The following is a 25,087-nucleotide window of genomic DNA, read 5'->3' on the forward strand; positions in this document are numbered from 1 at the left end:
GCCCCCTCTCCTGACTTCTACCCCCATAGATTAGTGTGTCTGTTTGTGTAACTTATGTAAGCATACATTATGTCCTCTTTGAAGGATACTTTGCTTCTTTTGTTCAATATTGTTCTTGAGATTTATTCATGTAGTTGTAAAGTAATATACACTATACATACATTGCTGTTTTTGTCTTTGGTGTTTTGGATGGAACCCAAGACCTTGTCCATGCTAAGCACACACTCTACCACTGAGCCAAATGCTATTTAATCCATTCTACCACTGATTGGCAGCAGAGTTTCCAGTTTGGAATTATTACAAATAATGTCGCTGTGAACATTCTCTCATGTAGTTTTCTGGTCTATGCATCAAGAATAGACTTGCCAAGTATGTTTATGTTGAGCTTTAGGGCTAGTATACTTTTTTTTTTTTAAAGGTTGTACCATTTTGATCTTTATTTATTTATATGTGGTTCTGAGAAACAAACCCTGTGCTTCACATAGGCTAGGCAAGCACTCTACCACTGAGCTACAACCCAAGCCCATGGGCTAGTATACTTTTGATTCCTGCTTTGGAATCACCTCTGATATCCCTCATCTGCATAATCATTTGGTTCCCTGGGGTAAAAAAGTGCACCAATGTCATCTCTGGATTATTCTTCCCAACTCCTGACACCCATTCTGAAAGTTTTGATGCTGGTACAGAGTCAGCATTGACTAATATCTCAGAATTCACTGAGCGCGGTGGCGCATGCCTGTAATTCCAGCAGTTCGGGAGGCTGAGGCAGGAGGATCAGCAAAATGAGCAAAAATGAGGTGCTAAGCAACTCAGTGAGACCCTCTCTCTTTAAACAAAATACAAAATAGGGGTGACTCAGTGGCCAAGTGTCCCTTGAGTTCAATTCCGGTACTTCCCACCGAAAAAAAAAAAAAAAAAAAACTTCAGAACTCTACCTTCCAAAAATGATTTTAAAGTACAATGACAGTAAGATGCATCCTGATTCGGAAATACAACAATGTGGATGGGGTATGTGTGCATCTTGGAGTTGGTAGAATATGGAACATTTGGGAAATGAAAAGGACCAAAGACCAAGTCCCGGGGATCCTGGCAGGTTGAACAGGGGAGAGAGGCTGAAGGAACTGCCAGCACAGTAGGACAGGTAATAATGCTCAGCGATGTCATGTGGATTGACAGACCCATGAGGACAGTGAATTGATCTCCAAACCTGTTGAAACAGAGATTGTGATAACTTTGTAAGCGCTGTTTTAGATAGACAGGTGAGAACAAAATCCCTATTAAATTGGGTGAAAGAGAGACTTGAAAACAAGGCAACAGAGAGGGGAATATAAGCAGAAAATCTGCTTTGAAAGGGTGAAGAGAAATGAGGTGACAATCAAAAGCTGAATTGGACATAAAAAAAGGGTTTTTGATTTTCTAAAAGGGGATATTAGCCACTCAGATTTTCATGAATCAATAGTGAAGGAGAAATGAAAGGTACAGAAGAGAGAGACATAGTTAGTTGCATCAGGCAAATTCTTCAAAACCTCAGGGAACGGAATGAGCTTAGATAAGAGTAGGAGGCAAGAGAGAGGAGGTAAGTATCAGTGAAGTTGGGTGAAGGAGCTTAGTGGCGGGAAAGTAAGGCATCTTTTGTCAGCTCGCAAAGGTCAGACCCAAAACGCCTAGATCTGGGTGTTCACGTTCCTCTGTCTAAAATGGGCAATTGTGCTTGCCTAGCAGGTGCGGGGCCCCCGGGTTTGATTTCCACCCCAAGAAGTTTATCTTTGCCAGGCGGTGGCACACACCCAAAATCCAGCTTCTCAGGAGGCTGAGGCAGGAGAATCCTAAATTCAAGGACAGCCTGGGCAACTTAGTGAGACCCTGTCACCAAGTAAAAAGGACTGGGACTGTGGCACAGCGGTAGAGCACTTGCCTAGCATGTGTGAGGTCCTGGGTTCAATTTCCAGTACCACTAAATAAATAAATAAAATAAAATAGGTACACGCTTGGGAGCACTGGTGGACTTTAGCTACTCACCAGTCCCTTCCCTGGGAGTAAGATCAACAATCTGGCTAAAGGTCAGCGAGGACGGCGCTTGCGTTCCAAACAGCCCATCTCCGGGCCTCCCAACTTTCACTAACCCTTGCTTTCTCATTTTTGCCCTAGGTCAGACCCTCCCTCCTTTCTCCGGCTTCCCTAATTGGGAGAGGCGAGGCACCAGCTGTAGTTGCCTGGTGCGCGGCGGCCTCCAGTTGCGCCTGCGCACCGTGCACCCCGTTCTCTACCCGACTTTTCCCTCCCAGCGCCGGCGGATAGAAAGGAAGCTGGTCCTCCAGTGCTCGCTCTCGTGCGCGCTCACCCTCGGCTTGCGCCTGCGCAAAAGGACGGGGAAACCGTGCCTCTTGCGGTCCTGACGCTTGCGCGCTGCGGGCTCCGGGGCCTCCCGGCCTGAGGGAGAGGAGCAGGGAAGATGGCGGCTGTGGTGGAGAATGTAGTCAAGCTGTGAGTGGCCGTTTCTTTCTCTTCTGGGCCGGGAGGTCTTGTAAGGGTCCCCGGAAGGGCGGTACGGGAGACATGATGGAGAGAGGGACATGCCAGGGAACGCCACGCTGCGACTCCCAGTGGGGCGGGCCACAGGAGACTCCGGAGAAGACGTTGCGCTTCTTTGGAAACTTGTGGAGGCCCTGAGGGGGGCACTCGGGCCCGGACCGACTGCCTCCTGCGGGGCTGGGTGGCGGGCGCTGCCCAGGAGTCGCGGCTTCCGAGGTGGCGCCTGGCTGCTGGCGACTCCCGGTTCCGGTCCCGGTCCCGGTCCCGGCCCCGGCCCCGGCCCGTCTCCCCTACGCCCGGGTCGGAGGAGCCCGGCGGCCCCCTCCCCACCGGCGCCCGGAGCGGCCCGCCCGGCCTCCCCTGCGGGGTTGGAGACATCTGGTTGCGTGACTTTTTTTGGGGGGGGAGCGGGCACCCAGGATTAGAAATGATTCTTGGGAGGAATTGGCCGAGGAGCACGTACCGAAGGGAAGGGACTGGGGGGAGTGGGCCTTTGCGCCGTCCAAAGCCGGCAACGGGACCGAAGCCGTCCGGGGCGACTTAATAATAGCCCACGGGGCCTCGGGTGGGCATTCCCCGCACCGTAGACAGCGTCGTGCTGGTCAGTTTCGAGCAGAGTTAGTTACTGGTTGTTGGGAACACGGAGACTGGTTTTTTAGCTGCTTCTTGTAAATTAAAGGTGTTTGGGGACTTCGAGGTATTCCCAGCTGCTCTCTTCCTGGAGAAGAACCCAAATGCATTTTCAGATGGATTGGTTCATTAATGCCCGCTGGGCAAATGATGCAAGGGTAGGAAAATCCTAGAGTTGTCTAGATGTCCAGTCAGGGCTTTTGGTTTGAATGGATGATAAGGTGAGGTTTGGAATCCATACTCAGGGACTCACAGCTTCTTATCTGTCTTTGTCGTAAACTAAACCCCACTCTCCCAAGAGCCATTTTTTTAAGGTTAAGTTGCTTCTCCCCCACTGCCTGGAGCCTTTTTCTTCTAGAATGCTTTCCCACTTCCATTAAGCTAAGTGCCTTTTCCTCTTGTGGGTTTTTTTTTTTTTTTTTTTTAACTTGCTTTTTGCTCTATCCTGCTCTTTCAACCACCCCTCCTCCCAGCACTATTATCTTTTTGATCTGCTCACTTCAGTTTCCCCAGCTCTCTTCAGGCTGACGTTTTCCTCAATTTAGAAATGATGCTGTGGATCTACCATTTTTATAGTTATCCATCCTTATTCAGATGTTCTTTGTTTCCCTGCCTTTCTCTTTGTTGACTTTCCCCATCCCATTGTAAGGGGAGGATTTCACACAGATTTCATGATTGCCAGAAAAGGATCAAAGCTTCTAGGTTTTGAGAGTTACATGTAATGAAGCTCCTCATGTTGAAAGACTTTCTTCTCTAAAATGGGTTGCTAACCTTTTCATGGAGTGTTATAAGTTACTGGTTGCCCATTTAAATAGTCTGTGGCTTTTCATTTCTCTTAAAGAGCTGTAGAGATTGTGGGGGTCACCAGCCACTGACTCCTGAGTATGAATAATGAGAAAGCAGCTTTCTCTTCAGTTGTAGCTGCAGAGGACTGTGGGCCACAACTAATACCTTCTCCCACAGAACTTTTGCTTTAAGAAGGGGGCTTTTATTTCTCTTGTACCATTCTTGCCATGGAGAGAGATGCTTTCCTGAAACTTCTCTTGATTATAATGTGACTAGTTTTCTGAAAGTTGAGGGTTATGTGTTGAGGTCAGGGCTTGCTAGCTCATCTTTTCTGACTTTCATCTTGTCCTGAGAGAAAAATTTTTGTATTTGCGAATTTTCTTTCCTTCCCAAATGAGATGTCAGAATTGAAAGTCTTTAAGGAGTCTTACTAGCGTAAGATACTAATGTAAAATAACTGATGGCTGACTAGTTTGGGAACTTTTCAAGTTAGGTAAAAAGATCTAGAAAATAGTGTTAGCCTGAAATTTCTTCTTATAGCAGCTCTGAGTTCACAAGAGCTCTCTCATTCTCTTATCAGACCTCCCCCAAAACATCTAAGTATTTCATTCCCAGGCCTCTAACCTAAATGATTGTTTATCCCCCCTTACTTAATAAGAGCTCTGACAGAAGAGCTCTCATCCATTCCCCCAAACCACTTCCAGCCTCCTTGCTCTGATTTTGCAGTCTTCATCCCGCCTGGCCTTTCCTTCCATTTGACTTCCAGTGTCAGTATCAATTCCCATCAGCAGAAACAAAGGAGCTGCTGCACTCAGCCTTGTTTATCCAATTTCCCTGTGTGATGAGGACGTGGCTGCCTCCTAAAGGCGAGCAAATGTGAGCCTGTTTCATTCTCCACTTTGCTCTCCAACACAAGATTCATGTCTACCTCAAATTACAGTCATTATAGCACTTCGAATCAAGCCAGGCTGTGTTTGGTGTTACTGACTGTGTGGGGTGTTTTTTTCACTTGCTGGGAACAGGCTAAACTGTGCAATGCTCTATTGCAGCCACACAATGACAGCCCCCTCAGATATCAGAGCAGGATTTGTAGATGTAGCTTAAGTTACAGACAGAAGCCACGGAGCCTTACTCTTTCCAGCTTCTTAAGCCTGGTTCTCTCCCTCAGAATCCTTATAATGTTAAAGCTCATCTAGTCCAATCTCCCCAATCCTCAGAAGAGCAACAGAGATCCACATCAGTTGATGAAGTGTGCACATTCATGACTTGTAGCCAAGCCAGGTCTTTTTACTCCCAAGTTCAGCCTGATGTGTCCCAGACATCTTCATGGGTAATGAGGACACTATGGGAAAGAAATCACCTCTGCCCTCAACAAAGATTGATTGAATATTGGACTGGGGGGTATAGCTCAGTGGTAGAGCATGTGCCTACTGTGTGGGAGGCCCTAGAAGATTGATTAAATATAAAAATGAATTGTTGCAGTTAGTTGCAGTTAGTTTACTCTCTCAATACCAAAGTAGTTGTTAAGCCCTGAAGGACAAGAACAAGATTGATTCATTGTACTTACTTCTTAGAACCACATAATTCCTGGCAGTGTGCAATTTTCCAGCTTTTTTTTTTTTTTTTTTTTTTTAAGAGAGAGAGAATTTTTAGTATTTATTTTTTAGTTTTTGGCAGACACAACATCTTTGTATGTGGTGCTGAGGATCGAACCTGGGCCGCACGCACGCCAGGCGAGCACGCTACCGCTTGAGCCACATCCCCAGCCCCAATTTTCCAGCTTTTTAAGGCACTTAAGGATTTCCCCTTGCTTCAGCTCTCATGTTATGTCTTAGTGTACTTGTCAGTAGTGTGCTCAGTAAAAGCTTCCAGGAACTTCAGGTGTTGAGGGCCTGGAGGCCTGCAATTTCTTATCTACTTCTTGGTTACACTAAAGGTAGCATCTTGGGCTGGGGATGTGGCTCAAGCGGTAGCGCGCTCGCCTGGCATGCGTGCGGCCTGGGTTTGATCCTCAGCACCACATACAAACAAAGATGTTGTATCCGCCGATAACTAAAAAATAAATATTAAAAATTCTCTCTCTCTCTCCCTCTCTCCTCTCTCACTCTTTCTTTAAAAAAAAAATAAATAAATAAAAAAAAATAAAGGTAGCATCTTGTGACACCTCAACACTGTAACCTGCTTTTTCTTCCTAGTTATCCTCAAAATTGTTTAATATCAGTACATGAAGAGCTTCTTTTATATGGCTAAATAGTATTTCATGGGGAGCATTTTGATTAAGTCTACTGGGCTTTGGTAAATTCACTTCCCCATTTGTAAGTGCCGCAGTCCCGCTGCAGCAAAATAACCGGGGAGTGACGAATAACTTGTGTACATTGATACAGAACTTGTGTACATTGATACAGCAGGAATGAGAGCCGTTTATTGTAAGATCTGAGTGATATTTATACATTTTACACAGCTTATCTAATTAGCATAAAATAGATACAGCAGTCAACCAATAAGGAATCTCCACACTTAATGGCTTGCTTTTGTTACTTCACAAACCACTCCCTCTGGCATTTTGCCAGGCGCCATCCAGACTTGTTTACAGACTCTAACATATCCCCCTTTTGTTTAATTTAAATAAGGACCATAGTGTTTTTTACAGAAACACCATAAATAACCTGCTAGAAACAGAAAGGGAGGATACAAAATGTTACAATACCAAGCCAATTGATGGCTCCATGCAAGAAGCCCTTGGAAAAATTATACCAGCAATGACACCGTTAGCAAAAATACCGAATTACAATTTGTTATAGATTACAGTTTGTTGTCTCAGTCCAGGTAAAGCAGTGTCTCAATAGATTAACTCACAGTCCAGGTAAATCACAGTCCAGGTAAGTTCTGCAGGCAGCTAGCTTAAGTTGTAGCAGCAGAAACAGCAACAGCTCCGAAGTCTCGTCCGTTTCTCAGCCGAAGTTTCTTTCAGTTCTCAGCCGAAGTTTCCTCCGGTTCTCAGCAACACTGTAAATTCTTTCACCTTTGTTTTCACCGGCACTGGGACGAAGGCAGGAACTCCGGATGGCTAAAGAAAATCCTGTAGCATTTCACTAAGAAAACAACCTTCTGAACAATTTAGTACATTATTTCAAGGTTTTTTTTACATTTGAAATAAGCCTTAATAGTACTCATTACTCATCAGCCTTCAGGTGTGGGAGAACCATTGTAGTTACTGACATTGGAAATGATCAAACTTCAGGGACGCCAGTAGCGTCTTCTGCCAGCTGTAGCATCCTGGGCAGCCCCAGATGGCCCTGGGGGGAGTCCCAGACTCAAACTGCTTCCGGGCACAGGGAGCAAAAGCCTGCGAGACTGTGCCTCCAGGTCAGGTCTAGATTTGGGCTCACAGTGGCCGATCTGCTCCCCCAGGCAGGGGGGCAGGGAAGAGCCAGCAACTGCCGCTTGGAAAATTCTTGCTGCACCATGATCGGCTTGGGCAGGTGGCAGCCGCCTTGTCGATTCACGCACCCTCCGGTATCGAAAAGTATTTAGTAATAGCCTTTTGCTGCAACTTTTTTCTTGATAATCCTTCTTCTTCTGATCTTTCTTTTTCTTTCTGACTAGAGTTTCTGGGCTTTTATCAACACATGCCCTAACTATTCTTGGTTCCACTGGGGTGCCTTCTTCCCTTATCAATTTACTTCTCACCCCTTCCATATTTTTGTCACAAAGACAATACAACATTTCAAGACAAAACAAGACACAAACATACTGTATCAATCTTCTCCATTTTCTTGAAATGGCCATTTTTCCTCTCGCCCTATCTGCCTAGGGACGAGCAGATTGCTCCCGTCCTATCTATGGACGGGCAGCTTTTTTCGTCACTTACCCCCGAGTGTCCCGGGGCTCCCCGTACGGGCCACCATCTGCCACAGTCCCGCTGCAGCAAAATAACCGGGGGGTGACGAATAACTTGTGTACATTGATGCAGCAGGAATGAGAGCCGTTTATTGTAGGATCTGAGTGATATTTATACATTTTACACAGCTTATCTAATTAGCATAAAATAGATACAGCAGTCAACCAATAAGGAATCTCCACACTTAATGGCTTGCTTTTGTTACTTCACAAACCACTCCCTCTGGCATTTTGCCAGGCGCCATCCAGACTTGTTTACAGACTCTAACAGTAAGATGGGCTAGCATCTTAGCTAGCACAGGGCTGGATGTATTGAGAAGCATAAGAACATTTTATTTCTCCTCCTTTCTTTTTTCTTCAGTGCTGGGGCTTGAACCCAAGGCTTTGCACATGCTGGGCTAGTATTCCACCACTGTGCAACATCCACTAACCCCATTTCCACTTCTTGTTGGTTAAGATTTAAGTCTGATTAGTTTGTAAAGTACCTTTCCTCATGATGACTTAGTGAAGGGGCTTGATTCCCAAGAAGCAGAGATGGAGACAAATAGAACTGAAGAGGTAGTCTCCCATTCTCCTGAGCCTTCTAGAAAGGCATTTGCAAGGGAGAGGATGGCTTAGCACCCCATGCCCTTGCTTTTTGTCTTTCCTGCAGCCTTGGAGAGCAGTACTACAAAGATGCCATGGAGCAGTGCCACAATTACAACGCCCGCCTCTGTGCTGAGCGCAGCGTGCGCCTACCATTCTTGGACTCACAGACTGGAGTAGCCCAGAGCAACTGTTACATCTGGATGGAAAAGCGACACCGGGGTCCAGGTGAGAGTACAGACTCGGGAACTCAGGAATGCAGGGAGGAAGAGTTTCCCTTCTCTTAGGTGATGGGGTAGTTGAGGGTTCCCACACTGCTCCCTACCTGTGTATGAACATGGTCTTCCTATCATTAGAAACCAGGCAGGATGAAGCAGATGGGTTTGTACCAGCACCTTTGTTTTCTGCCCTGCCAAGGTTATTATTTGGGTTTTGGAGAATGATATATTAGCCAAGGCCCCTAAACTCACTTTTTTTTTTTTTAAATACTGGGGATTGAACCCAAGGGTACTTAACCCGTGAGCCACATCCCCAGCCCTTTTTTTTTTTTTTTTTTGAGACAGTGTCTTGCTGAATTGCTTAGGGCCTTGCTAAGCTGAGGCTGGCCTCTAACTTATGATCTTTCTGCTTCAGGCTGCTAGGATTACAGGCATGAACCACCACACCTGGCTTACATCTATTTTTTTTCCCCCTTAATATTCTGCCAACCTTGCACTCCTGCTATCAGTATTTCTCCCTTGCTGTAAAAGTCAAGGGAGCCTACTCAACTGGAAAATATTTAGTGTTTTCTAGGACTGGGTTAGGGCATAATTTTTGTCTTCCTTCTATAGGATTGGCCTCTGGACAGCTGTACTCCTACCCTGCCCGGCGCTGGCGGAAAAAGCGGCGAGCCCACCCACCTGAGGATCCCCGGCTTTCCTTCCCATCTATTAAACCAGGTAAGGGACACCTTGCCTAAACAAGGGCATGGCTTGCTGTATGGCAAGAGGCCTGCTAATTAGCTGTCACTACCAGGCCCTGTGCTAGGATATGCAGAGGTTAAAATGAACTTGAGTATGATTTCTTCCTTCAGAGAATTCAGTTTAGCTATAGAGATAGGTAAACATCTAAGTTGCAAGCCAAATGAACTAGGGTGTCTTGATTCCTGGGCAGCCAGAGAATAGAAGACCATAGGTGTCCTTTTGTTGATCCTGGCACTATGTACCCTTCTGAACTTTATGTCATCCTGACCATGTTTCAGACACAGACCAGACCTTGAAGAAGGAGGGGCTCATCTCTCAGGATGGCAGCAGTTTAGAGGCACTATTGCGCACTGACCCTCTGGAGAAGCGAGGCGCTCCAGATCCCCGGGTTGATGATGACAGCCTGGGCGAGTTCCCTGTGACCAACAGTCGAGCACGGAAGGTATGAGATTAACCCTATTTCTAGGAGAGCTTTTATGAAGTCCAGCCTCCTCTTCATGGGAGGAAGGAGGCATCTAGTTAGCAGAACTAAAGTAGATCAGTAGTAGAGTGCTTGTCCAGCAAACATGAGGCCCTGGATTCAATCCCCAGCACTATAAAAACAAAGCAGAAGCTGAGGCAGCCCCTTCAGTTCTATTCTTATACCGAATGGATTCTCTGTTGCCATCTTGTCTTTCCTACTCCTTTCCGTTTAAGTATGGATTTCCACTCAAAAGTTTCTGTCACAAAGTTTTTTGGCATCTGGGGTTAGATAGGTTAGTTAGTTAGTTAGAAGCAGACCTGGTCTCTGCCAACTGGGAAGTTAACCCTAAGTTTAGAAATAAGAAGACCTAAAGATAATGGCAGGTACCATGCTGAGTACTTCTCTACGTCCTTTCCCTTTAACCCTGTACAGCTTTATGAGGTAGGTCTTGTAATCCCCATTTCGTGGATAGGGATGCTGAGGCAAATGTGTTTTAAATTTTCCCACAAAGTCACACAAGTAAGCAACAAAGTTCTCATTTAAACTAGGTTGTGAGTGCCAGAGAGGAACTACCAACAATGTTCTCCCATGGTAGCCAATCAGAGACAGGCATGGCAGGGAAGCTTTGTGGAGCATGACATTTAATTTGTCCAGAGATGGTGGGGAAAGGCATTCTGGGTAAGAGAACAACATGAAGTGGCACAGAGGAAGGAAAGCATTGAAGGGACCAGGAGTGTAATTGTAGGGAGAGGAACAAGGCTGGTATGAGTGGGGCCAGGTCACAGGGGAGGTCTTGGGCAAGGACATGAGTGACCAGTTCTTTGGTGAGGGAGCTTTAAAATGTGTGCTGTTTCTGCTCACTCTAATCTTCCTGTGCTCTCAGCGGATCCTAGAACCAGATGACTTCCTGGATGACCTCGATGATGAGGACTATGAAGAAGATACTCCCAAGCGTCGGGGCAAGGGGAAGTCCAAGGTGAAAGGCCAGTGTAGGGCCTGCAGCTTGGGACAGTGTGGCCCCAGGAGGTCCAGGTTTTATTTAGTAAGGCCATCATTTTTCTTTTCTTGGCAGGGTAAGGGTGTGGGCAGTGCCCGGAAGAAGCTAGATGCTTCCATCCTGGAGGACCGGGACAAGCCCTATGCCTGTGACAGTGAGTGCCTCATGAGTGGGTGGGTAGTCCCTGGACCCAGCTCCTGCTCTGGATGTCAGAGGGGGAGGGTTATGTTCTTGCCTTGAGTGGTAAAACAAGCCTGGGCTTTCATCCTGCCTGCTGACTGGTTCCCCCCAAAACCCCAGGGAAGCCTGGGCCTCTGTTCTATGATGGGTGGGACCTGCATGCTCTGGGAGTGATTTCTGCTGTCCCCTGGGATGGGGGAGTGGGGAGGACTCCAGCAGACAGGATTGACCTCTCAGTGGGAGGCATCCAGATCTGCTGGCCCATCAGGCCAGGGTGCAGGGGGCTGGCCCTGAGGTCTTCAGTGTCTGTTCTCTTTCCTTTTGCTTTGGCTCGCCCCACTTCATGCCTCCACCCTGGAGCACCATCGCTGCTGGGGTTCTCTCTCGCTTGCTTCGCTTTCCTGCTGCTGCTGCCGCCCCGTCTCAAGTGTGTCAAGGCCTCCTCCTCATGACTTTTCTTTCTGTCTTTCAGATAGTTTCAAACAAAAGCATACCTCGAAAGCGCCCCAGAGAGGTAGCTCTCTCAACTTTTCAGACTTTTGGTTTTCCTATCCCTTTTTCCCTCCTCCCTTGTTTCTCCTGCCTTTCTCATTTCCTGTGATGTTAGTTTTTAAATGTCTGGAGTGGCATGGGGGCAGAAACCGTGGAACTGCAGTTGTGCTCCACTTCTCAGAATCCTGGAAACTGCCTTTACCACTGCTTGTGACCCACAAACTTATTCCTGGGGCCCATGGGCCTAATGCATGGAGTAGCTTCAAAAGCATTTAAAGAACCCATTACAGAGAGATCCGTCTGTTCCCCCTTTCCCAACAGGTGCTCGGTGGTCAGCTAATGTTCCCACCATCCCTGCACCTCCTACTCCCATCCTCTTCATTCCTTCCGGCTGGCCCCTTAACCTTCTGGTGTCACTGCTCAAGATTATAAGTTGCCTTGTGGGGATCTGCTTTCCTTGTTGGAAGGGATGGACAGACAGGGCACTGATTGGGAGTTTGTTTCAGTGTGTTTGGGGACCAGCTGCCTCAGCTGGTTTAGTTGGTAGGTTGTCCCCAAAATACCCACTCCCAGTCCTTTGTCCATTCAACAGGTGTGGACTCGATGGTACATGTGGGGTAGCGTGAACCTCCCATATTTACTGAGGAGTGAGAGTTTGAAGTCTTTTCCTTGCCTTTCCCCTTCTTGTCATAAAGCAAGACCATAGATACTTTTCTTCCCTTTCCTAACTTGAAGCTTCCCAGATTGTTACTATTCCCAGGGCAAGTAGTGATGCAACAAGGGCTGAGCCCCTGCAAAAAAGCCAACATGGAAGAGTAATAGTGACCATGCGGTTGGTTTTTAGTGAGGGAGAAGAGTGCCAGAAGTTGCAGAGCTTCAGGGACTGCTGTTCCTGACTAAAGGTGGGGGTGGGGGTTACTGTCAAGGTTTGTCCCAGAACAGAGCTGCTGGCTCAGGGGTGGTTGCCGTATGTTTCAGGGGTAGGGATGTGGCACTCTTGTATCCTAATACCTTTCCCTACAATCTTCTTCTCACTTAGTTTGTGGAAAACGTTACAAGAATCGACCTGGCCTCAGTTACCACTATGCCCACTCTCACCTGGCTGAGGAGGAGGGTGAAGACAAGGAAGACTCCCAACCACCCACCCCTGTTTCCCAGAGATCTGAGGAGCAGAAATGTAAGCTGAGGTGTCAGAGGAGGTGGGCAAGCGGGAAGGGGAAGACTGCTTATGATTGCTCTTCCTTGCGGGGATGCTGAGCAGCTCAGGAACCCTCATAAGCATCATCAAAATTCTCTCAGCCCCACATGGTGGTGCACGCCTGTAATCCCAGCAGCTCAGGAGGCTGAGGTGGGAGGATTGTGAGTTCAAAGCCAGGCTCAGCAAAAGCAAGGCACTAAGCGACTCAGTGAGACCCTGCCTCTAAATAAAATACAAAATAGGGCTGCAGATGTGGCTCAGTTGTCGAGTGCCCCTGAGTTCAATCCCCAATACCCAGAAAAAAAATAATTCTGACTATCTCTTTCTTTCTCTCTCTGTCTAGCCAAAAAAGGTCCCGATGGATTGGCCTTGCCCAACAACTACTGTGACTTCTGCCTAGGGGACTCAAAGATCAATAAGAAGACAGGACAACCTGAGGAGCTGGTGTCCTGTTCTGACTGTGGCCGCTCAGGTACCTCTACCACCAAGGAGAGGGCTGCCACAGCACCCATTCCCTATGGGGCTCTTGGCCTGCTGACTTCCAGCACTATCATAGTCAAGCAGCTCATCTCGCTTCTCCCCACATTTCCGGCCACCTGTTTCACTCACCTCCCCCTACAGGGCATCCATCTTGCCTCCAGTTCACTCCTGTGATGATGGCTGCTGTGAAGACCTACCGCTGGCAGTGCATCGAGTGCAAGTGCTGCAACCTCTGCGGCACCTCCGAGAATGACGTGCGTGTCCCACCTGCCCCAGGGTGGCTCTTCCCAGGCCTCTGCTGCTCTCCCCACAGTTCCCTACAAAGCGAGCTTTCGTTTCAGAGGAGCAAGATCCCTCCCTCAGCCCCTCCCCAGCAACCCCATGGAACTTGGATTTGTCAGCAAATTCAAGTTTCTTGAGCTCCAGCTTTAGGTCAGACACTGTTCTAGGCTCCAAGGATACTAAACAAGACAGACAAGATCCCTGCTTTCATGGAATTTGTGTTTTTGTGGGAACAGCAATAAGCAAGGAAATGAGAGCTTTTTATGATGTGCCTTGAAGAAAACGAAACCAGTGATATGGTGGCGAGTAACTGGATACTGATTTAGATTTATAGTCAGAGATGACTTTTCTGAGGGGGTGAGGTTGGTGTTGAAATTTGGATGATACCAAGGAGCCAGTCCAAGAAGGTTTGGAGGTAGATCATTTTCTTTCTTTTTCTTTTTTTTTTTTTTTTTTTTTTGTGTGTGTGTGTGTTTTTGGTACTAAGGGTTGAACCCAGGGGCACCTTACCATTGTGCTATATCCCCAGCCCTTTTTGACTTTGAGACAAGGTCTTACTAAGTTGCTGAGGCTGGTCTCGAATTTGTGATCCTCCTGAATTGCTAGGATTACCCGTGTGCATCAGTGTACCCAGCAGGAGTTAGAGCATTTTCAAGGAAGCAGCAGCCAATATGAGGCCTTCAGTCTGACAGATTTGGTATATTCAGAATCCTGATGTGGCTGACTGGAACCTTCCTATGCAAGGGAGAACATGGGAGAAGATAGATCAGAGAAGTAGGCACTGCCAGACCATGGGACCTCAGAACCTTGGACTCTTTTGAGGGTGGTGGGTATGTCCCAGAAGTTGAACCCAGAGCCCCTCATACATGCTGAGCATGTGCTCCACTACTGAGTACCCAGGGTCCTGGGCCTCATGTTCTAATCCAAATACAGTATAATGATGTTAAAGGCTTTAATTGGAAATGACGTGTTCTGTTTTATGTTTTAAAAAGATAACATCAGGTACTTTGTGGAGAATAGATTTTATGGGAAGGGTGGAGGCCATTTGATCAGTTAGAAACTCTGATAAGATTCAGGTGAGGGATGACTGAATTGACCTGGGAGGTGATAGACAATGTTGTTTTCTACCCAGAGATTCCCCCATTCTTATCTGCCACTTCTCCCTGTCAGAAGTAGCAGCAGTGTTCTCAGAAGCCCTCTTCCTGTCCCTGCCTCTGTTCTCCCTCGACTCACCCCTCCCCACCTTACTAAGGCACATAAACCATTGAATCCCCTTCCTCTTCCTTCTTGTCTTCTGTAGGACCAGCTGCTCTTCTGTGATGACTGTGACCGTGGCTACCACATGTACTGTCTCACCCCATCTATGTCTGAGCCTCCTGAAGGTAGGCAGTAAGATCTTTTATTCAGAAAAATCATTTTATTAGTAACTTAAAAAATCACCTGTACAGAAAATACTGAGTTCTGTTTCTTTATGTTATTAGTAATTTATTATTCCAAGTTAAGAAGTAAGGTACTTTGCCGTAACTGAGTTCAGGATGTTTTCCTAGCATTTCAGCCTGAATCGTTTAATGTTTGAACATTATTATCAGTTACATTTACAAACAGCAACCCATGAGAAAACAGCTGAGCAGAAAATAGTCACCCAGAAGGGGAGCTTGGTCTTCCAGCTAGTCCAGAAACTGAGTTGGTAGCTTGTCTAATGTGAAGCTTTTTTTTCATCTCTCTGAATTTGACAGGACAGATTTGAATGTTTGCTTCCCCCCCCGCCAGTAGTTTATTTTAATAATGCTCCAAGTTTAATGTTTAATAATGTTGAGAGTTTATGTAAGCTCCTCACTGAAACTAGTGGCCCTAAGAAGCAGCTACTTTTCCACTAGTCCCCCTCCAGCAGGATTTCTGTGCCTAAACCACCACCTATGTAGAAATTCAGGAGCTTACTGAGAAAAACACTACTGCCCAGTAGCTGCACTGTGCACAGAGGATGGGAGCCAGCATATAGGCAGTAGAAGTGGTTCACTGTGTGCTGAAAGCAAACTTATAGGTCAAACTGCTGTCACTTTATAGAAAATGAGGCTACTAAGAAGTCTGAGTTCTTTAGTAGTGCAGGGGAGCATTCAGCTGCAGCCATGCCTAGTTTATAAATTGACTTGGGAGGAAGCAGTGTTTTGTGTTTTTTTTTTTTTTTTTTTTTTAGGAATAGATGGATACAACACAATGCCTTTATTTTTGTATGGTTCTGAGGATCGAACCCAGGTCCCACCTGTGCTAGGCGAGCGCTGTACTGCTGAGCCACAATCCCAGCCCCGGTTTTGTTTTTTTAACCCATCAAATAACATGTTTCAGATGAAATTTGCATTAACCCCAAAAGGACTTTCCCATTGACACAAGGTAGTGGAGAGCTGCAGCTGAGTGTCCTCTGGAGTGTCCAGGCCACTGAGTGGCAACTCTGAAAGACACATACCCCCAGCCCCTAGTTTTTACTTTTTTTTTTTTTTTTTTAGTTGGACACAGTATCTTTATTTATTTTTATGTGGTGCTGAGTATCGAACCCAGTGCCTCACACATGCTAGGCAAGCGTTTCACCACTGATCTATAGCCCCAGCCCAGTTTTTACACTTTTTAAAAAATATTTTTTTAGTTGTAGATGGACACACAATATATTTATTTTTATGTGGTGCTGACGAATCCAGTGCCTCACACATGTGAGGCAAACACTTTTCCACACAGCTCCAGCCCTTAGTTTTTACATTTTTAAAGGGAATTTCAAAAAGAAATGGAAGATAGAAGTGAAACTGTGTGTCTCACAGCTTAAAATTACTAACATTTTTGCTCTTTATAGAGAAGTTTGCCAACCTCTGCTCATTGACCTTGGGGTTAGAAAGGACCTTCCTCTTTTAACTTTTTTTTAAAGAGAGAATTTTTTAATATTTATTTTTTTTAGTTTTCGGTGGACACAACATCTTGATGTGATGCTGAGGATCGAACCCAGTACCCTACGAATGCTAGGCAAGCGTGCTACCGCTTAAGCCACATTCCCTTCTTTAACTTTTAAGTCACATATCTTTGAAGAGTTAATAAAATCTGTGAATCCTCTCCCCCAGAATAATGTCCAAATCCACACATGTACAATTATGCTTATAATTTTAAAACATTAAGGGCTAATTTTTTGTCCCCCTCTTTAAAAAAAGAATAATCCAGCCATAGCAAATATATATTTTTTAATTTTTTTAGTTGTAGATAGACACAATATCTTTATCATTTATTTTTACGTGGTGCTGAGGATTGAACTCATGTCTCACGTGCAAGGCAAGTGCTCTACCACTGAGCTACGGCCCCAGCCCCATAGCAAATATTAATAACAAGATCTGAGACAGTTTTTTTCTTTTTTTCTTGCAAGAGACAATAATCTCCTGTTTTTATATGAACTTAGTCTTGGGTCTTAATGTTTGAATCATCAGAGTTTACCCCCTTTTCACAGAAAGCTGGGTTTTTTTTTGTTTGGGGTTTATTTGTGTGTGTGTGTGTGTGTGTGTGTGTGTGTGTGTAGTATTGGGGATTAAACCCAGGGCCTTGCATGTGCTAGGCAAATGCTCTACCATTGAGCTACATCCTAGCTCTTTTTTATTTTGAGACAGGGTCTTGCTAAGTTGCACGGGCTCTTTGAAATTGTGATTCTCCTGCTTCAGCCTCCCAAGTAGCTGGGATTACAGGTGTGTGTCACCACACCTGGCAGAAAACTATCCTTTTTTTTTTTTTTTTTTTTTTTTAAATATTTATCTTTTCGTTGTAGTTGGACACAATACCTTTATTTTATTCACATATTTTTAAGTGGTGCTGAGGACCGAACCCAGGGTCTCGCAGGTGCGAGGCAAGCGCTCTACCGCTGGTCTACAGCCCCAGCCCTGAAAGCTGTCTTAATGTAGAAATAGAACTGGTTTCTCTGAAGCCTTTTTATTTATTTATTTACTTATTTTTTGGTACTGGGAATTGAACCCAGGGCCTTGTGCATGCAAGGGAAGCACTCTACCAACTGAGCTACATCCCTAGCCCGATTTATTTATTTTTGAGACAGGGTCTTGCTAAGTTGCTGAGGGCCTCAGCCTCCTGAGTTGCTGGAATTACAGACATGTACAGTTCTGCCCAACTCTGAAGCCTCTTTTCATGACCTTTGTTCTACTTTTGGGGCCATGAAAACCATGTCTGATTATTCTGATGATAATACAACTAAAGCTGGGGCACTCTTTATCTATCTATCTATCTGTCTGTCTGTCTGTCTGTCTGTCTGTCCGTCCGTCCGTCTATCTATTTTGGTGCCAGGGATTGAACTCAAGGGCACTTGACCACTGAGCCACATCCCCAGCGCCATTGTATTTTATTTAGAGACAGGGTCTCACTGAGTTGCCTTGCTTTTTTTTCTAAGGCTGCCTTTGAAGTTGCAATCCTCGTGCCTCTGCCTCCCTAGCTGCTGGGATTATAGGACTGCGCCATCTTGCTTGGCAAGTTGGGGCACTTTGAAAACTTGTCTTTGCCAAGGCTCTCCTGCTATTCCTAGGGCATCTGATTTATCAGGGCCAAGAGGACCTGGGCATCTGTATTTGATCCTAGAGCTGATTGTTACTTTAATCTTATGAAGAATGTTTTTCATGGTATTGAAGACCAAGAGGGTCATCGTGAAACTGTGCTGCAGAATTATTCTTATCCCACCTAGAGATGAGGTGTAAAGAGTGGAAGGACAGGGCTGGGATTTTGGCTCAGTGGTAGAGTGCTTGCGTAGCTTGTGTAAGACTGGGTTTGATCCTCAGCACTACATAAAAATAAACAAACAAAGATATTGTGTCCCATCTACAACTAAAAAAAAGAATTAAAAAAAAAGTGGAAGGACAGTAGATACGGGTTTTATGGGGCCCACCTTGACTTCATTATGCTTCTCTGCAGGAAGTTGGAGCTGCCATCTGTGTCTGGACCTATTGAAGGAGAAAGCGTCCATCTACCAGAACCAGAATTCCTCCTGATGTGCCACCCCCAGCTTCCCCACATATCTAAGGCTATTTCTCTCCTCCACCTTGTTTTTTCATACCTTTCCTTTCCTCCTCTCTTTCACAAGTCCAGAACCTTGGGGTGGTCATGCCAACCTGCCTTTGGCAACAACAAGCAGAGGTGGCAGCTCTGACCACCTCTGGCCCCAGGCCCTCAGGGAGAAAGGAGCAGCACACTGCCCCAAGGTGTACCCATGGGCCCAGCTTCTCTCTGCTCTCCATGAAGTGCATTCACTCTGCTTGCCTTGGGCCCAGGCCTTGGTGATCACAGGGTTCAAACCGTATCCTCCGAGAAAGAGTGGGAGAGCAGCTCACTTCTCTTGGCCCAGCTTCTGCTCTGGTCTCCAGAGTTTCCTCCCCAGAGATGAGCCAGGCCGGGCCTGCTTGATGGGAGCAGCTGGGAGTCAGCAAGCTGAAGCTACGCACCAGGAATCTTCCATGCCCTTTGTGCTGCTTAGCTTTGCCTCCTCTCTCCAGGGTGGCCCTGCTACAAGGGGTCTTTTGCCTGAGCCAGGATGCTCTTGGTCACCTTCCTGGCTTTGCCCTATCCTGCCCCACCCCATCCAGGGGAGTAGCAGCTTCACCTGTCCTTCCTGTGCTTGCCTGGCTCACTCACCAGTGGTCTCTGGAGACCCAAGCATTCCCCACCCTCAGAACCTCCTGTCTTCTGCCTCCCTCCTTGTTCCCTTTGCTTTTGTGGGGAGAAGGGACACATCAGGGGGCCAGGCCAGCAGTTTGGGGGCCACAAGGAGACGTTGGATAATGTGCCTGTTTTTTAACTCGACAAAAAAGCCTACCTCCAAAATCCCTTTTTTGTTCTTCCTGGACCTGGGCATTCAGCTTCCTGCCCTTTACTGAATTGGGAGCTTCTGGCTCCTGCCTGTGTATCCTGGCTCCTAGGTCACAGGAATGCATAGATGTCCCCTTCTTCCCTTGCACGCTCGCTAGCAGCTGGTAAGGTCTTCATGCCCTGATTCCTTGGTTTTCTGCTTAGTGGCACTGATGCTGACATTAAGTAGAAGGGGGATGGTCCATGCCAGGACACCCTGGAATGACCTTCCTTTGCTTGTGGGCAGGCCCTAACTCACTGTCGCTTTGGAGTTGTCTCTCTTCTCCCCTCCCCTTTTCTTTAGTTCCTGTATTCTAAACATTAGTAAAAATAAACATTTTTACACAGAGCCCTCTGCTGGATGGTTTATCTCCTAACTCCTGGTTAAGAAGGCCATGTTATCTAAAACTATTCCTTCAGACAGTGTTTTTTTTTGTTGTTGTTTTTTATCGTTTTAAAGCTTTTTTTGCCCAAAATCCAAATTTTTGAACATGTAAGCCGATAAAAAATTAGTTATTTTGTAGTTTTGTTATGTAAATTCAAGTTTATAACAACTTCTTATAAAAAACAATGAAGCTGTTTTTGTCAATACAAAATTTGGGTTGAAATAACTAGCATCCTGTTTATTTCTGTGCTTTGGTTGGTTGAGAATATTCTGTTAGACTTGGATAGAAGTGGTGAGAAGTTTATAATAGTTTACCTTGAAATCTCAAAGATATTTAAGATGGATCCAGAAGTTTGATTATTATATAAATTTAAGTGACAGTAACATAGGACATGAGTAACATCACCATGGGGCACATGAAAGCATTTGCATAAATAATAAGGGCAACCTCCTTCAGAGGGGCCTTAGTCTTGGTCTCAGCCCTGTCTCATAATGTTGCTTCCCTACAGTATTCCTGGGGCAAGAACTATCCACATTGCAGCTCTGCAGTCTTTCCCAGGATACATTTATATGCACAAAATTAATCCCTTGTGACAAAGTAAACATTTTGATGCTGTGTAGAGGATCTTGTTATGTCTCACTTGAGTGTGTGTTGAAGTTTTAAATTTTGTTTTTGTGGTGCTGGGGATCAAATGCAGACCCATGCAAATGGTAGGCAGGCAAACACTCTAACCACGGAGCTACACCTTACCCTTAAATACTTACTTTAGAGAAAGATTTATAGGTCTTCTGAAGTCTCCTTTGGTTTGGTTTTGCTTCTGGGTCATCCTGAAAGTCTACTTTTGGAAGACTGAACTCTGGACTGTTCTGTTACAGTAAATAGGCTGTTCTGAACTGGGATGTGAGGAGCTGAGCACTTAATCCTTGAGTACTTAGACTAAAGAGGCCAGGAGTAGAGGGAGGGAGTGGGGCCACTGTCCTTGGCGGTTGAGTAGCAAGGGCTGGAAAAGAAAGGTGATAATGAGAACACTGAAGCTGGCATGAGGGTATGTGAGAAGGGTTTGCAGGACTTGGAGCGGTGGATAGCAGCTGGTAGAATGCAGTGGTACAGAAGCCTATAAGCTAGGCAGGCCGGGAAGAGGGGAAGCTGGGGCTGCAAGTTAAAATTCCCAATTTTGTTCGGTTCTGAAAGTTAGCAAGGAAAGGAATATTAGATCTTGAGTGTAGGAACTTGGATTTTGTCAAGAGGTACCAAAACATAAAAACGAGTTATTACGCCTTGAATCAGAACTGGTTCCAGGCAAATAATGTTCGGTGGCCGGATTTTTAGACGTGAGTCCCGCGCTGTCCATGATAACTAGCTTTTGTGTGGCTTAAAGCTAGCATCCATTTTCTCCTTTCATCATTCTCTCAAAACAACTCCGTGAGGGCCATTCGATCCGTCTAGTAGAGGAAAGAGCCCAGGCTGTTTCAGGTCACGGCCAGGAAGGTCTAGGGACGCGCGACTGCCGGAGGGCTCACCTGGCTCCTGGGCTGGTCCCGCCCCTGGTAGCTCCAGGGGAATCCCGCCGGGTGCTGGCTCCGCCCCCCCGCGCCTTCACTCTGGGAGCCCCGCCTTCAGAGGTCCCGATGAACCGCCACTTCTGCGGCCTCCAATGAGACGTGGTTAGGGGCGGGAGGGGGCCCCGCTGGGGGCCAATCTGATCGGTCAGGGGCGGGGCTACGGCGGGTGGGAGCCGAGGAGCCGCACCGCCGTCTTCCCAGCCGGGAGAGAGCCCGGCGCGGGCGGCGCGCGCGGAACCTTGCTGTGCGCGCGCCCGCCGCCCGCGCAGCCCCTCAGCCCGCTCCGCCCTCGGGGTCGTGGTGCCAGTTCTTCACCTGCTGTGCACTAGCTCCCCGGACAGGGGCTGGGGAGCCGGGTAGGGGCAGAGGCGCGAGCCACGGGACTAGCGCCTGAGGTGGGTGCGGAGTGGGAGGCCCGGCGGGCGGGCGGGTGGGTCGCGCCTGGATCTGCGCCTGGGTCGATCTGGCCGACGGACTGTGGGTCGAGGTGGGGAGAGGCCGGCCAGGGCGCAGAGCCGGCTTCCGGCCTGCCTGAATCTCCGGAGCAGGTTCTCGCTCCCTGGTACCTCTCCCTGGCCACCACCCTCCCCGCGGTGGACCCCCGCCCCTCTCGCTGCCTGCAACCTCCTCACCCCTATCGCCCTTTGTCGCCTGTGCACCTGCACGCTCCCTTGCCCTCCCACTTCCCTTCTAGGCTGGACCCTCTCCCAGCCTTACCCCTCTCCTTGCCCTCCCACACAGCCCCAAATTAGACTTGCCCCAATTTGTTCCCTAGACCCATCTTTTTCCCCCTTTGTCGTCTGTACACCTGTCTGTCTCAGCTCTGCCCATTCACCCCACCACCCTGTCCCCTAACATCATCTGAGTCCAGCCCAGGCCATTGTCCTCATCTCCCTCCCATGGTACACACACACACACACACACACAGCCCTGATTGTCCCCTACACCTGCCCCAGCCTCAGGCCCTCTCCAATCCTCACTCCTTTGTTATCTCAGCAGCTGTCCCTGGACTCTATTCATCCTTCTCCCCCAATGATGCCAAACTCCAGCCCAGACTCTCCTCTCCCTCTGACCAGCGATGCCCCCTCCCAGCTCTGTTCTGGCATTCCCTGGGGTGGTGTCCAGCCCACTCCTCAATCAGCCAGTTCATTTCCTTTCCTCCTTCAGCTGGTCCAGTCTCCCCTGGTCTCCCATACTCCAGCCCATTCCCCTATCCTCATGTATCCTCTCTTCCTTTCTGCACTCTTCTCTCATTCTTCTGGTCGCACCCACTATACCTTATTGTCTGTCTCCACAGGTGCCCTGGAGGAACCATGGAATTGAGTAGCAAGAAGAAACTCCATGCCCTGTCCCTGGCTGAGAAGATCCAGGTGCTGGAACTCCTGGATGAGTCTAAGATGTCCCAGTCTGAGGTAGCTCGGCGCTTCCAGGTGTCCCAGCCACAGATCTCGCGCATCTGCAAGAATAAAGAGAAGCTGCTGGCAGACTGGTGCAGCGGTACAGCTAACAGGGAGCGCAAGCGCAAACGGGAGTCCAAGTACAGTGGGATTGACGAGGCCCTGCTCTGCTGGTATCACATTGCCCAGGCCAAGGCCTGGGACGTGACAGGACCCATGCTGCTCCACAAAGCCAAGGAACTGGCAGATATCATGGGGCAGGATTTCGTGCCCAGCATTGGCTGGCTGGTCCGCTGGAAACGCCGAAACAATGTAGGCTTTGGGGCTCGCCATGTCCTTGCCCCTCCATTCCCCCCTGAACCACCTCCCCCAGGGCTCACATCTCAGGCCCAGCCACCTCTTTCCCTTAAAGATTTCTCCCCAGAGGATGTTTTTGGTTGTGCCAAAGTGCCCTTGCTGTATCGGGCAGTGCCCGGCAGAGCAGTTGCTTGTGATCAGGTACAGGTACTGCTGTGTGCCAACAGCAGAGGCACAGAGAAACGACGGGTATTGGTTGGCGGGCTCCGGTCAGCTCCAAGATGTTTCTTTGGAGTCAGCAGTGAAGCGCTGCCTGCCTCCTATTACCCTGACCCAGGCATCCCCTGGTCAGAATGGTTAGCACAGTTTGACCAGGACATGGGGCAACAGGGCCGACAGGTAGCCTTGCTGCTGGCTGCCCAAGTGATGGAGGAGCTGGAGGGCCTGCCTGGGTTCCACCACGTGAGGCTCTTGCCTCTGTCTGCCTCCAGCACCACACCTTCCCTGCCTGGCTCTGTAGTCTGGTCCTTTAAGGCCCACTACCGACACCGACTGCTAGGCAAGCTGACTGCTGTCCAGAGCGAGAGGGATGGCACCTCACTGGCTGAGGCTGGGGCCGGCATCACAGTGCTGGATGCTCTGCACATGGTGGCTGCTGCCTGGGCCAAGGTGCCTCCTCAACTCATTTTAAGCAGCTTCATTCAGGAAGGGCTGGCCCCAGGTAAAACACCCCTATCCTCAGACAAAGATTCTGAGATGCCACCAGTCCCCAGTGGGCTGAGCCAGGAGGAGTTTTCCCGCTTTGTGGACCTGGAAGGTGAGGAGCCAGGGCCTGGAGTTTGCAAAGAGGAGATGGGCACTGACATTGAGGAGGGGAGCAGGATGGACAGCTTTGAGCCCTTGCCCACCAAAGCTGATGCCCTGCGGGCCCTGGGCACCTTAAGGAGGTGGTTTGAGTGCAATGGCACCTCCCCAGAGCTTTTTGAAAAATTCTATGACTGCGAGGCAGAGGTGGAACGGCTCTGCTGCCTGTGAGGGTGCTCGGCTGCCACCAGAGCCCTCCTGCTCTGTTTCCCATGGAAACGCCTCTCCAGAAGGCAGATCGGCCCTTTCCTGTGGAAATACAGTGTGTGGAAGAGAGGACTTGCGACTTCAGGTCTAAGTTCAGAGCCAAAGTGCCCAGGCCCTGAGAAAAGGCTCTAAAGGTGGGGTCTGGAGGTTGGGAGTCTGGGCTATATAGTTTCCAAACTCTGTGAGAAGGTTCTAGAGCCTGGGGAAGGAATTTGGAGGAGCTGGGGCTTGGCAAGGTAGGACTTGGGCTTTAGAGACAGTGGTTGTATTCCTTGAACACTATGTTAAATACAGTTCTGCTTCTGGAATAAAGTTTTTAACTAGAAAAAAGGCCAGGGTGTGATTTTTATCAGAGGAGGGTAAAATCTTTCAATTCAAATTTTATTTTAATTTTTTAAAATTTTTTAATTGTAGATGGACAAATACCTTCATTTTATTTATTTTTTAAATTTTTATGTGGTGCCAGGGACTGAACACAGTGCCTCATGCACGCTAGGCAAGCACCCTACTACTGAGCCACAACACCAGCCCTCAATTCAAATTTTAAAAACCAACTGCTGACAGTTGCCCCAGTGAAGCTGTGGGTGGGGACTAGTTGGATTCCTCCTTCCCGAGGTCCAGCAGCCAGGATTCCCAGGGGTGGACAGTCCTTATGGCCCACCCTGCTAAGAAGTGAGGCTTGAGGACAGACAGATCTGGAGGATTGTCCCAGACATTCTATAGCTCTGATCATTTTGATCTGATTGCATATGTCTGGAGTGGAGGTGGGAGGTAGGCCAGGGGTGCAAAAAGGAGACAGAACTTAAAATAATAAATATTGATTGATTTTTTTTATCCATTTATTCATTATACAACATTCTTCAGCAAGGCCTTCTGTGTGACAAGATTGCAGAGTTGTGTCAAAAACTTGTGCAAAGTGCTGTGGAGACTCCTTCCTGGTGGGGGTGAGCTTTGAGCTGTAGCTGGAGGGGCAGACAGAGGAGTGGGAAAGATGTGCCAGATCAAGGGACAGCAGGCACAGA

General features: G+C 47.7%; 2 protein-coding genes across 3 annotated transcripts; both read left to right on the forward strand.

Annotated features, from left to right (window-relative positions):
• The first annotated feature begins 2,396 nt into the window (after positions 1-2,396).
• Dpf2 (double PHD fingers 2) lies at positions 2,397-19,701 on the forward strand. 2 transcript variants are annotated; one of them, XM_076847548.2, is made up of 12 exons: positions 2,397-2,484; positions 8,501-8,661; positions 9,264-9,371; positions 9,674-9,837; positions 10,742-10,834; positions 10,931-11,009; positions 11,508-11,549; positions 12,567-12,704; positions 13,069-13,197; positions 13,347-13,459; positions 14,788-14,869; positions 18,423-19,701. In XM_076847548.2, the coding sequence occupies exons 1-12, from the start codon at positions 2,453-2,455 to the stop codon at positions 18,497-18,499; spliced, it is 1,218 nt and encodes a 405-aa protein (XP_076703663.1). In that variant the 5' UTR covers positions 2,397-2,452; the 3' UTR covers positions 18,500-19,701. The 2 variants fall into 2 exon arrangements, with proteins under 2 accessions (XP_076703663.1, XP_076703664.1); XM_076847549.2 differs by lacking the exon at positions 11,508-11,549.
• A 2,912-nt stretch (positions 19,702-22,613) lies between these two features.
• Tigd3 (tigger transposable element derived 3) lies at positions 22,614-24,128 on the forward strand. The gene has a single exon (XM_076844764.2). The coding sequence runs from the start codon at positions 22,614-22,616 to the stop codon at positions 24,027-24,029; it is 1,416 nt and encodes a 471-aa protein (XP_076700879.1). The 3' UTR covers positions 24,030-24,128.
• Positions 24,129-25,087: the final 959 nt, after the last annotated feature.

The sequence above is a fragment of the Callospermophilus lateralis genome, chromosome 2 (assembly GCF_048772815.1).
Source record: "Callospermophilus lateralis isolate mCalLat2 chromosome 2, mCalLat2.hap1, whole genome shotgun sequence".
Classification (NCBI taxonomy): domain Eukaryota; kingdom Metazoa; phylum Chordata; class Mammalia; order Rodentia; family Sciuridae; genus Callospermophilus; species Callospermophilus lateralis.

Excerpts from the sequence above, each read along its gene's own strand:
- Dpf2 (XM_076847548.2), top strand. The coding sequence starts at position 2,453 with ATGGCGGCTGTGGTGGAGAATGTAGTCAAGCT. Across the intron at positions 11,550-12,566 it reads CTCGAAAGCGCCCCAGAGAG|TTTGTGGAAAACGTTACAAG; the intron begins GTAGCTCTCTCA and ends CTTCTCACTTAG. Across the intron at positions 13,198-13,346 it reads TTCTGACTGTGGCCGCTCAG|GGCATCCATCTTGCCTCCAG; the intron begins GTACCTCTACCA and ends CTCCCCCTACAG.
- Tigd3 (XM_076844764.2), top strand. The coding sequence starts at position 22,614 with ATGGAATTGAGTAGCAAGAAGAAACTCCATGCCCTGTCCCTGGCTGAG.